The 12,388-nt window shown below is 53.1% G+C and overlaps 1 protein-coding gene across 7 annotated transcripts in view; it reads right to left on the bottom strand.

Annotated features, from left to right (window-relative positions):
* COLQ (collagen like tail subunit of asymmetric acetylcholinesterase) overlaps positions 1-12,388 on the bottom strand; it is an 81,732-nt gene that overhangs the window by 8,454 nt on the left and 60,890 nt on the right. For 3 of the 7 annotated variants that reach the window (XM_082392770.1, XM_082392767.1, XM_082392765.1), the window contains 5 exons: positions 10,402-10,507; positions 4,317-4,456; positions 2,967-3,086; positions 2,511-2,631; positions 1,040-1,142 (listed from right to left, as the gene is read on the bottom strand). In XM_082392770.1, the coding sequence (XP_082248896.1) occupies positions 1,040-1,142; positions 2,511-2,631; positions 2,967-3,086; positions 4,317-4,456; positions 10,402-10,507 (590 nt within the window). Of the gene's footprint in view, positions 1-920; positions 1,143-2,510; positions 3,087-4,316; positions 4,457-10,401; positions 10,508-12,388 lie in introns of those variants that run through there. The other 4 variants (XM_082392769.1, XM_082392766.1, XM_082392768.1 and 1 more) reach the window with 2 other exon arrangements.

Here is a 12,388-nt window from a genome sequence, read left to right on the forward strand (position 1 = left end):
CTTCAGGGAGGGGCAGTGCACACAGACACACAGATGCAGTGGGGTCCTGGCCCAGCCTACAGTGCTTGGAGTTTGGGGTTTGAGCTCCCCCAGCCTGGTTTGATTTGTTGCTCTGCGTTTGGGGGTGGACATTGAGGAGACCCCCTTGGAGGAGAGAGACAGGCCTTGTGTCTGTCCCCCAGCCCTGCCGAGGGCCTGGGTCCAAGCCTACAGAGGAGTGGGGCGGAGGGAACGGCTGGACAGATGGACTCCTGAGGAACCAGGGATCCACTCTGGGGCCAAGGGAGAAGCAGGATGTGGACTGGGAGAGGAGCGGCCTCCCTACCTTCCCTACAAGCTACGCAACTCTGGTCCTGTGAGGACTGGGGGAACGGAGCCCAGGAGACCCCATTCTGGGCATGGGATCGTGCCTCACAGGGCAGAGGCCCTCAGCGGGCTTGGGAGATGTCCTCGTGGAGGCCAGGACACTCAGGATACTGAGCCACGTGAACACCCACTGAGGGGTCTCAGAAACAACTGCAGGGGGTGCTTGAAGGGAAGACTACATTCCTGGGGTTTTCTGGGAGGAGCTTGGAGCCACCAAAGTTAGATACTAAGGCTGGTGGGATCTCATGTGTACCCACAGGCCTGCCCGGTGGTTCCAGAGAATTCAGGTTACAGATGCTTAGATTCTCTGAAATGCCCAGATACCTCCCCCCTCCACTGGCCCCGCTCCGGGGCAGGCCCACTCCCAGGAGACCAGTGTGGTCACGGGAGCAACGGGGGATGAAGCTGCTCATCCAGGGGCCACAGTGAGCTGCAGCCCGGGGCCCAGGCGGAGCTGGGGGCGGGCGACTGCTCTGAGTGGTGTGTGGGTTTCTGTGTTTAGCACTGTCCCCCCACGAGAGCAGGGACCATGCATGTGTTCTGTGTCACCATACCTCAGAGTCCAGAAAGCCCCAGGAACACAGGAGGCATTCAGGAATATTTGTGAAGGAAAGAGAATAGGCAGGAGGGAGGGAGGCCGGGGTGTGGTCGCAGCCCGCAAGGTGGTCCCTACCCGGGGAGATAGGTCTCGCAGGTCAGGTGGCCGAAGTCAGAGCCGTCACAGTCCTCCACGCCCCTGTGCCGGTGACCATCTCCACAGTAGGCCCGGCGACAGCCTGAGGGGACACAGGAGGTGAAGCCCTGAGAGGGGGGTGGGGGACAGCCTGACGGGACCATGTGGCCTGAAGGAGCCCCCCCCCCCACCCCACAGAGCCTGAACCCTCCTGCAGGGATGTCCACAAAGCTTCAGACCCCAATGCCACGGGAGGACAGTTTCCGTCGCAGGACCACCGTGGGTTCCCGCGAGGTAAGGGTAGGGAGACGGGGAGCACCAGGCACGTCACAGCCTTGGTGGCACTTGTCTGTCTGCAGGGAGCTTCCTGCGTCCCTCGGGAGCCAGAACGTCGTCTTCCACGGGGTCTCTGCTCTCACACCAGGGGAGGGGCCAGGAGTATGAACCCACCCTCATTTTTACAGGGCTTTGAGACCCTATTAGTTCCTTCCTGCTGTGTCACCTCCACGAGGGACGGGGGACTCCAGGCAGAGCCAGCATCCTAGGAATCACCGCCCAGGAACTGTCGCGGGAAGTGCAGCTACGCGGAGAGAACCAGACGCTTCATCCCGCGCCTGCCCCTGCGCACTCTCATCCTCCTCTGAGCTCCTTGCTGGTGAGGAACCCGCCTTTGCACCTACACGTCCCCAGCCCCGGCTTCTCACAGCAGGACTTTAAAAATAATGCAGTGAAGGGATGTCGAGCCCTCACGGCACCCAGACAATCGATGCGCACGTCAGCTTGCAGAATCTCACAGAATCTAAAGGCTTGAGCGTTTGGTGCGGTCGTACCCATTTTTCAGTTGGGGAAAGTGAGGCCCTCCATCACCCCACTCACCGTGTGGCCTCCTCTCTGAGCCTGAGGGTGACTCAGTGGCTTCCAGAGCCTGCGTCCGAACTCTATCTGAATCTAAAGCTCATGCTTTCCACCTCACCTCCTGCTTTTGTCACTTGATTTTTTTAAAAAAAAGAAGAAAGAAAAGCAACGCTTCAGCCCTATGCTGCCTGCCTGTCCCGGTAGTATCCATAAGCCTGAAGGTAGCCCAGCCGCCCGATCCCCCAAAACAGAGCTCTGCTATGAGGACTCTGTCTGCTAAAAGTGAGTCCTGATTCAGATTCTTGCCTTCTCCCGTCTGCCTCTCAGTCCTGCATCACCTTTATCTTTGATAAGAATTTGGATTAGAACGTGGGTTTAGCCAAGAAGTAGGATTCAAAAGAAAGGGAGGGCCCGGTGGCTTCTCTGGGGCCAAGATCCTTGACAGCAACCCCATCGCCATGCCTGGACGGTGGGAGGGCTCACGTTTGGCCTGAGTGGGGAGGGTCGTCCCCCCAGCAGCCCAGCTCTGGCTCTAGAACTGTCCCAAACCAGCACAGCTGGTGTCCGGGGCTTGGCCTGACCCCACGCGGCGGCGGTTCAAGCTGGGGCCACTCACGGATGCAGTCGTCACCCACGTCGCCGTTCCCGTCATCACACTCCTCCCCCGGCTGCAGGACCCCGTCCCCGCAGGAGCCGCGGTGGTCTACGGGGTAGTCCACAGGGTAGAAAGGCGTCAGCTGGCCAGAGAAACACAGCACGGTTACTGGTACGGTGGGACAGGTAGCCGGGCACCGGGGACAGAGGCTCTGGGCGGGGGCAGGGCAGTGGGGGAAGGGCACTCCTCCCCTGTAACCAGAGCTCTGTGGTTGGCAGGAAGGCTGTGCGGGGCTGGGAGCCTGTCTGGAGCCTTGGCCCAGAGCAGAGCTCCATGTGGGGAGCCGGGGCATGGAGAGCTCTCGGAGGCGGGCTGAGGGAGGGCGCTCAGACTCCCACGGAAAGCTCTGCGCCAGGCCTCTCCTTCCTTTGGAGATGCGTCCCTCTGCTGATGGGGTGTGTGCTGAGTGCCCAGTACCTGGATGGGGAGCCAGCCAAGGCTGTCCTTGAAGTACAGAGACCTCTGGTCTCTGCGGAAGGCAATGGCATTTTGGGTGTTCAATCTCTCAAGCTCTTCCTGGTTGTTGACCACAAATATCTGCCAGAGGAAACATTGGTGAGGATTCCAGGAAACACTTCTACGGAGGGCGGGGGAAGAGCCAGAGGAGGAAACAGTCCCTGACCTTGGGCTGGTGATCAGTGAGAAGGGGGGTTTGCTTTTACACTCCTGCATCCCTCCTGAAGTGGGGACCAATGTCTTGATTCCCACATGGTCCCAATCCAGTTCCTAATGTCTGAGTTTGAAATAAAGATATCTACCATGGTTTAAAATTTATAACATTTAAAATGTTACAAAGACTTGGGGACTTCCCTGGTGGTCCAGTGGTTAAGAATCCGCCTTCCAATGCAGGGGATGCAGGTTCGATCCCTGTTTGGGGAACTAGGATCCCACATGCCGTGGGGCAACTAAGCCTGCACGCCGCAACGAAGATCCCGTGTGCCGCAACGAAGATCCCGCGTGCCACAACTAAGACTCGACACGGCCAAATAAATAAATAAATGTTTTTTAAAAAATGTTACAAAGACATAAATAAAAAGGTGATGTCATCTAATCAAGTAATTCAACATCTGGAAATGATTCTTAACAAAAATCCTATACTCAAAATATTCATTACAGTGTTATTTATATCAGGGAAAAGCTTGGGAGCACCTGATACATATCTGACAATTGGGCTCTGGTTAAATAAAGCACAGCACAGCCACATGATGGACAGAGTATTGCGTACCCATTCAAATTATGAATTGATGTCCAGGTTTACTTTAAAATAATCTAAGGTAGGTAGGCTGTCGTAAGCGTAAAAAGGAAACAAGATTAGCCGGGAGTTAATAGTTGTTGAACTTGGGTAAAGAGTACAAAGAGGTTCCTTACACTATTTGTTCTGCTTTTGTATTAATTTGAATTTTCTATAATTTTTTTTTTTTCTTAAGAAAGACAAAGAAGGGAATTCCCTGGCAGTCCGGTGGTTAGGACTCTGCGCTCTCACTGCCAAGGCCTGGGTTCAATCCCTGGTCAGGGAACTAAGATCCTGGAAGACGTACGGCACAGCCAAAAAAAAAAAAGACTAAGAAAATACTCCAAAATAGACCCGCAACCTTGGTTTTCTTCTTTTGATTTTCCCTTATTTTCCAATTTCCTATAACGAGCTTGTGCCCAGTATAACGGAGGAAATAAGTTTTACTAAAAGGCTTTTACAAAGCCCGGGGAGCATCAGTCATGTGAAGAGTCCTGAGGGATGACCACCCCAGATTCCACCCAGAAGAGCCTTACCACAGGAACTCGTGGGGAACTGGGTCCATATGCAGACTCCCCGTAGGAAGGGTTATTCACATTCATGGGAGGGCCACAAAGACATCTTCCTGGAGGCCCGGGAAATCCTCTTTCCCCTTTGGGTCCCATTACAAGGTGTCCTAGGAAGCAACAGACTGCTGTTACTAGCAAAGGAAGAGGAAACCAAACAGCCCAGGGAGGTGTCAGCAACCTTCACGACAGAAAGAAGTTTGAACTCCACAGTGTTTCAGGGAGGCCTGGAGGAGAGGTCCAGAGAGACATTTCTGGTCCAAGGTGTGGGTCCCTTAACCACACTGGGTGTGGCAGCACCTTTCCCAACCCTCTTCCTCCCTTCCCTCTGTCTATACTTTAGAGACCAGACAGATGGGCATTCTACTTCCCAGACCCCCTTGCTCCTGGAGGTGACCATGTGCCACAGTGTCAGCCAATGTAAGATCCGTGGTGGGAGAAGGGTGAGTGTCTGGGGAAGTCTATCCTGATAAGGGAGAAGCATAGCTGGAGGGAGACACAGCTTCCTCCTTCTTCCTGTCTGGAAGACAGACAAGATGTCGGGTGCTGCAGCAGCCGTGCTGCAACAATGAAGTAAAAAGTGTGAGAAGAGAAGCCAGATCGCAGGGAAGACCAGGGCCTCATGGGGCCTGGGGCCCTGAGAGCGAGACCTAGAGGCTGAACCAAAGCCAGCCTCTGTCCACCTCTGGACTTCTTTGTTGTAGGAGGGAAACCATCCCTATTTATGTTTAGACCATTATCAATGGGGACTTCTTCCTGATGAACGCATTGCTAGCTGATAACTTTCATTATTTTTTAACTCATTTTATTTTGTTCTTATATATAGGAATTTAACAAAGGGATTTCTGAATGTGGGTTTCTTTGATTTCTTCTGGAAGAAATGGAACGTTTGAAAATGCTCAGCCTATTTGTTCTTACCTGATGCTGAAAAAAGTGTCCGGAAAAGATATGATCAGGAAATTCACTCCCTGAAAGGTGGGAGGCCTACTAGGGTAGTAGTTCTCACCTTGACCTGTAAAGGCCCTGATGCCCAGGCCACACTCCAGACCAATTCCATCAGGACCGCTGAGAATGGAACACAGGCATCTGCGCTTTTCAAAGCTCTCACGAGTGAGCACCGAGGTTGAGAGCTGTTGGTCTCGGGAAATGGTCTTTGCACAAAACCCCCCACCAGACTATCCTCCTCTTCACCCACCATCCCTCCCTTCCCAGGCGCCTCCTGGCTCACTCCTGATCGGGGTTCATACATCACTTCCTCAGGGAAGCCTTTCTGAAGCCTCACACTCCATCCTGTTCACACTGAGTACAGTTTCTTAGTTCCCCCGGCCTTTTCTTCCTGGCACTTATCTCTGTGATTCTATTCACTGTGAGATTATCCAGGCCAGCTGGATCTCCCCCAGGAGAATGTCAGCTCCACAAAGGCAGGTGGATGCCTGTTTTCACTCACCAGGGCGTGGCACAAAGTAGGGGCACAGTACATGTTTGATAACTGAATGAATGAATGCAGACTAACTGGAAAGGGAAGGTCTTCAGAAAAGACTAGAGGTCCCACTCCGGCTGGCAGAAAAGTGCTAGAGCCAGAGCCACCAACAGGGAGAGAAGAAAGAGAGGAAAAGATGGGCACCGAAAACAGAAATAAGTAAGTACCCCTCCTGCTGGGAAAATAAGGGGGAGCTTGGAGATCAGCCAATCATCGGTTTCAGGTTGTATTACTGTATCGAGGGCAGTCAGCAATTGGGGACATGGTTTGCAGATCCCACAAGGGTGGGGAAAAAATGACCCCGGGGAGAGAGGTCTGGTCAGAACCCCGAGGAAGCAGCTGCAGCTGGAGGAGGAGACCCCAGCGGGAATGCCCACACCCTGAGCCTTCCTGAGCCGGTGGACAGACATGTCCAAGATGGGAATGCTGCCAGCCTGCCGGGAAGGGAGGCTTGCCAGCATCTTAACCAAGTTATGGTCGCTCATTCTAACAAGAAATACAAATACAATCTGGGAGGGACACCAGTCTCATGCTTGGAGGGACAGAGACCCCACCAGCTCAGGAATGTTCTGGGGAGTTAACCAAGGACGGGAGAGCATGGGAGCCGCCTTCCAGCAGGCTCTGTGACCGCCAACTTCTCCTCCAGAACCACAGCCTCAGAGAGACTCAGGAGTTTGTCCCATTATCCAGCTAATTAGTGGTGAGGCTGAGATTTGAGTTCATGTTTGACTTAACACTATGCCATTCAAAAGACACGTGTCCAGGAATACTGATGCTCGCAGGAAGCTGGCAATTCCCAGGTACCACAATGATTCACTTATGCCCTGTCTGGGGTCAGGAAGGACTCAGCCAAATTTGTAATTTGGTTATTGCAAATTACATCCTAAAGGCATTTTGCCGTGGTTCCCTCCCCCGTCCCCAGCCCCTCCTCCTTGGTTAACTTGGGTAATGAGAAGCTCCTGCCCCCTCCACCTCCCCAGAACCGTCCCGCCCCCCAGCACCAGGCACCAGAAGCAGAGGTGGCCTCCAGATAGGATGACAGGATGTGGCAGGGAGCTTGCTTCCTGCCCCCCTTCCCCCCCGCCACCATTTCCCTGCCGCTTCCTCCCAGCTGTCCAAGGGCCTCCGTTACCCCTGCCTGCTTCCTGCCAGGCGGCACTGAAGGGCACAGCAACCCTAACTTCCCCAACTCAGCCCCTCGGAGCTTGTCCAGCAGGCAGCCTCTCCCCCACCCCCGGCAGCCGGAGGACCCAGCTCTCCATCTTTGCTGAGGGAGCTTCCCATCGCCACTGGCCGCTGCAGTGGGAGCAGGTCCGAGGGTTAACCTGGGAGAAGGCAGAGGAACCACGGGGTCGTCTCCATGTCACCCCCATCCCACTCTGCCCCTGCAGAAGCTGCACGGCTACGTGGGAGGGTCTCGGGACCAGGAGTCACAGACCAATTCTGGACCAGGAGTGGCCACCAGTCAGCTCTGTGACCTTGGGGAATCTCTGTGATCTCTGAGGCTCAGAGTTCCCATCTATAAAGAGAGCGATGGACCAGACCAGGCAGTTTAACCTGGGGCCCACAGAGCCTGAGGATATCCCAAGATGGATCGGGGGCAAGGGGTCTGGAGCTCTGGGACGCAGTGAGCAGAATCTTGGCTGTAGCTAGACACATTTTTTTTCCTGAGAGTGGAACTTTATCAGGCTCTCAAAGGTAGTCTCAGAAATCGCTTTGGAGGCCTGTTCCAACTCCTGAAGATGATCCAACCGGTCCCGGGCACAGGAAGGTCTCTTGTAAACTCCTCCCTCTCCTTCTCTACCCATCCCCCCAAAAACATTTCTAAAGAGCAGGATTCCTGCCCCATTTTCTTCAGCAGCCTCACTCTGGGAGGTTCCCCAGAAGGGAAATGACCCAAAGGAAGGCACAGGGAGGGGACATCAGTCAAGGAGCTGGCCCGCATCCTGTTTGGCTGCCATGCAATAATCCAGGTGGGACAGCCCGAGAGTCAAAGCAGGCCAGGCGTGTGAGCACCTGCAGGGGCCAGCCCCGCGCACCCCACCTGCCCGGTGCCATGCGGATGCAAAGCTGACTTGGCCAAGACCCTGCCTCAAGGACCTGCCATCTAGAAGGAAGAGGAAACACATCTGCAGAAAACAGTTAACAGTGGAGGGGCCGTAGCAGATGCAACGTGGGACTGGGGCCCAAGGGAAGGAGAGTCATCCCGTTAGGGACCAAGAAGGCCTTATTGAAGGAAGGAGAGGAGTTGGTGGGGTGGACCAGAGCAGCGGTCCCCAACGTATTTGGCGCCAGGGACCGGTTTCCTGGAAGACAATTTTTCCACGGATCGGGGGCGAGGGGGTGGTGGGGATGGTCCAGGCGGTAATGCGAGCGATGGGGAGCGGCAGATGAAACTTCACTCGCTCGCCACTCACCTCCTGCTGTGCGGCCTGGCTCCTAACAGGCCTGGGGGTTGGGGACCCCTGGACCAGGGGATGACGGGAACACTATTTCAGGCCACGTGGACCCAGAGGGACTGTAGGAATATGCTCCAGCTCAGCAGACAGCAGAGTCCACTGGAGGGCAGAGGGCACTGAGGCTGGGATCTGGCAGAGGATGGGGTGGTAGAGAGGAAAGGGGGTGGGCATACCAGGCTGAAAGACAAGGTGCTAGAGGACCAAGGAGAGAAAACAGGATTACTTTGGCACTGCTACAGGGATGGGGTCGGCAAGACAAAACAGCGGGCATCTGAGGGAGCTGCTGAGGGTCTCCAGGCCCTGCCCTTCTCACCCCACCCCAGGCCCTAGGAGGGAACCGGGATTCAAGTCAGATACACACAGTGAGATCAGTGAGGTCTTAGTTTGCTGAGGACGCCCCCCAACCGCACGCCTCCTGGCTATTCCTCAGTTTTGTGAGCTCCTAAATACCCCAGGGGTCCAGAGCATCCCTTCCAAAGGCAAAACCCGGGCTTCAGGCCGCGCTCCCAGTCTCTGGGGTTGGCAGCTCAGGGTCATGGGCTCAAGTGGAACGTTATGCGTCCGAACCAAGGAGGGAAAGGACTGGCTGGAAGAACCTTCATCCAGATCATCCAGTCAATGCAGGGAAACAGGGTCTGGGCATGGACACAGGGCCTGAGCTGCATCTCAATCCAGCTCCCCTAACAGTTAGAAATAAGGGTGGCAGGATAACTCGTCACAGTCATTGATGTTTGTTCTTCCGTTATTGTTTCCTTCCTGACTTCAAGGAGGTGGCAAGACTTTGTGCTTCCTTGCTTTTGCTGAGAAACAGGTACTGTTTGAAGACTCTGCCTTCTGTTCTCAAAAGAGAAAAGCTCCTAAGGGGGCGGCGCTGTATGAGGAGTGTGAGGAGGGAGGGGCTGGAGGACAGAAAAGGAGGGATCACCCCACATGTGGGAGGACGGGGACCCCCAAATCCTGAAGGAGAGCCAAGGTCTCAGGAGGAACGGCTGTGGGGCCTTCCTGGGAAGGTTGAACCTTGGGGACCAGGATTCTCAGGCTTGGAGATGATCTGATAACCAAGCCTGGCGTGAGGAAGGTGGTCACATGTCTGACCGTGTGGCCTTGGGCAACAGGTACTTCAGAGGTGAATGGGGCAGATGAAGGGCTAGAGGGACCTCCCGTGATGTTTATCTGCCATAACTCCCCAGGATCTTTGCCTCACGGTTCTGTGGCAGCTGAAGAAGTGGAGAGAACCCCATTAATGCCTGAGATTGAATTTCCCTGGCATCCTAGCAGGTTGGAGTCTCAGAGCCAGTTTTCATTTGGTTTAAAGGATTAACAGAATGACATTTCTTGACCTTCCCATGATGTGGTTGTAAACACTTCCCCACAGTGGGGAAAAGTGCACTTTGGGATTTTTAGATGCCTTCATTTTCTTAAGAAAAGAATTAGAATAAAAATTTTGATTCCTTTCGTATAACCGAGGACAAAGAATCTTGCACAGTCAGTAAACAGTATTCTTGGACCTAGAGATGCTGTGCTTATATAGATGATGTGCTATGAAGGCCTTCCTTTGAGCTGACAAACTAAATAAAAGGCTTAGCTCCTCAAATTAAACAAGGTGAAACAAGGTAACAGTGTACCTGTACACTCTTCAATGGTAGACTCTCATTCCTTTGTAGTGATTTCTTTCTATATTCGATGCAAATCTGTAAAGACTCTTTTATAACACTGTGTAAGACAGAAAAATTTGCAATGTCATCTTTACTTCTAGGTTTAAGAGCATTGCTTGGAGCCATGAAACGTTTTTCTAGAAAAGGGTGTTAGTTGATGAAATACTTGCCTGTTATTTTTCACTTAAAGTGTAAATGACATCACCAATGTGATTTTTTTTTTCTTTTTCACTCCTCTATTTGTTCTCCAAAGTGCAAAAACAAAGCCAGAGTAGTGTTTATCTCTCTCGTGTAAAATTTGAATGGGCCTAATTGTGGATAAATTAGAAATATATTGAAATGCTTCAGGCATTTTCCAACTCAGAACACAAGGCAGGCCTCTGCTGACATCTCCCTGTGCTCTCTGGGAGGCTGGCCAGGAGGGCAACAGTGTGGATCAGGTGAAGCAGTGTAGCTCTTACCTGCAGACGGGGGACCCGGGGGGCCTGGGGCTCCCGGACGGCCAGGTTGACCAGAAGGCCCAGGTTTGCCTGGTGGGCCCATAACTCCACTATCTCCCTTCTGCCCCTGACAGAGAGAAAGGCAGAGCCCGTTATAAGAGCAGGACATGGCAAACCTCCTCCCCCGTTCATCTCTAAATTAGGGACCACCTTGCACTTTGGAGCAGGGGGGAGGATGCAGTCCCAGAGGTCCCAGAGGGACCAGCAAGCTCCTAAAAACCTCAGGGCAAGTGACTTTTGAGACAGTGATGGATGCATGTTTATAGACATTACTTTTTTTGAAAAAATTGAAGTATAGTTGATTTACAATATTGTGTTAGTTTCAGGTGTACATCGTAGTGATTTGGTGGGGTTTTTTTGGAGATTATATTCCATTATAGGTCATTACAGAATATTGAGTATAGTTCCCTGTGCTACACGGTAAATCCTTGCTGCTTATCTATTTTATGTATAGTAGTGTGTATCTGTTAATCCCATACCCCTAATATGCCCCTCCCCCCATCCCTCTCCTCTCTGGTAACAGTGAATTTGTTTTCTACAGACATCACTTCTTGCTCTGTCCTAGACACATAGCACCTGACAGAGAATAGGAACCAATCCAAACCACACCCCTCACTGGGCAGGTGAGGAAAGAAAGGCTCAGGAAAGAGCAGGGATTTAGGCCAGTCACCTGGCATCAGGCCTCTGCCTGCTCATCAGGACAATTTCTGTTTCAGCACAAGAGCTGTTCCGGCCCCGTGGCCTCCCGCTGCTCTCAGGATAAAGACCCAGCTCCTTACTGCAGCCTCCACAGCCCTGCACGGCCAGGCTTTCCACGCGTGTCCCAGCCTTTTGGCGTTTTTGGTCTTCAACAACACCATGCCTTTTCTTTCCCTTCTCAAGACTCTTCTCTCGGCCCCAAGCCCCTCTTCCTACCCTTCTGCCTAGTTAACTCCCTCCCATCCTTCAGCTCCCAGCTAAAATACAGTTGAGGCAAAGCCTTCCTTGACCTTGCCTGACCAAGTCAGTTCTCCCTGTCATAGGCCCTTTTCCTTCACGGCCTTTATCCCTGATCATAACTACCATTGTTCGTGTGGTCATTTCCTCTGTGTCTCTCCAGGAGACAGAAGCTCCCTGCGGGCCAAAATCTGTTTTGTTCACCTCCTTTCCCCAGACCAAATGGGGAAGGAGGAGAAGCTGAACACACAAAGCGGATGTAGTTTGTTGGCTCTAGGTTGAGAGATCTGGGTTTTCATCTTGGCCATGAGACCCTGGGTAACTCATGTTGTTGCTCTGTGCCTCAGTTTTCTCATCTGTGAAATGGGGCCAGGCAATACACATCTGCACAGGCTTGCTGTGAGGCTAACAGAGATCTCAAAGGTGAAAAAGTGGTTTGCACAGAATCAAGGGCTTTGTGGGCCAAGCTGATTATCATAGCAATTGGCTTGGTTTCATCTTTTTTCCACAGTTAGAAAAGTCCTGATTCTTAACGAGAGGCACACCTGCAGGTATAGTCTTTCCACACAGCATGTCCTCTTTGCTGTCTGCTCTGGGAGGGTTAAGAGCACACACCTCCCCCCAGAGCTGCCCTTAGGAATGACCCCAGAAACCAAGGCTGGCACACCTGTAGATCCTTCCCCCAAGCCATTTGTTAACTGTCCACTCTTGCCCGGGGCCCGACCAGGATGGTGACTGGTGCCTGATGGCTTTGGCCTGGTCCCCTTCATACCCTTGTGCTGTGGCTACCTTGACCATCTAATGAAACGTAACCTTCCCCAAGCCTGGGGAACAGGCAGGCCGGGCACGCCTTTCACCACCATGTGATGTGTGACCTGCCGCCTTGTCAACATGGCCCTGGGGGTTCTCTCGGCAATGTCCAAGGAGTTCTTAAACACTTAATGCGGGATCATGAGGTCAGAGTTTGTCTCCAGTTCCACCCTCATGGAAGGAGTCTTAAGCCTTGCCTTAG

Source organism: Balaenoptera borealis (genome assembly GCF_965194805.1).
Source record: "Balaenoptera borealis genome assembly, chromosome: 5".
In the NCBI taxonomy this organism is placed as follows: Eukaryota; Metazoa; Chordata; class Mammalia; order Artiodactyla; family Balaenopteridae; genus Balaenoptera; species Balaenoptera borealis.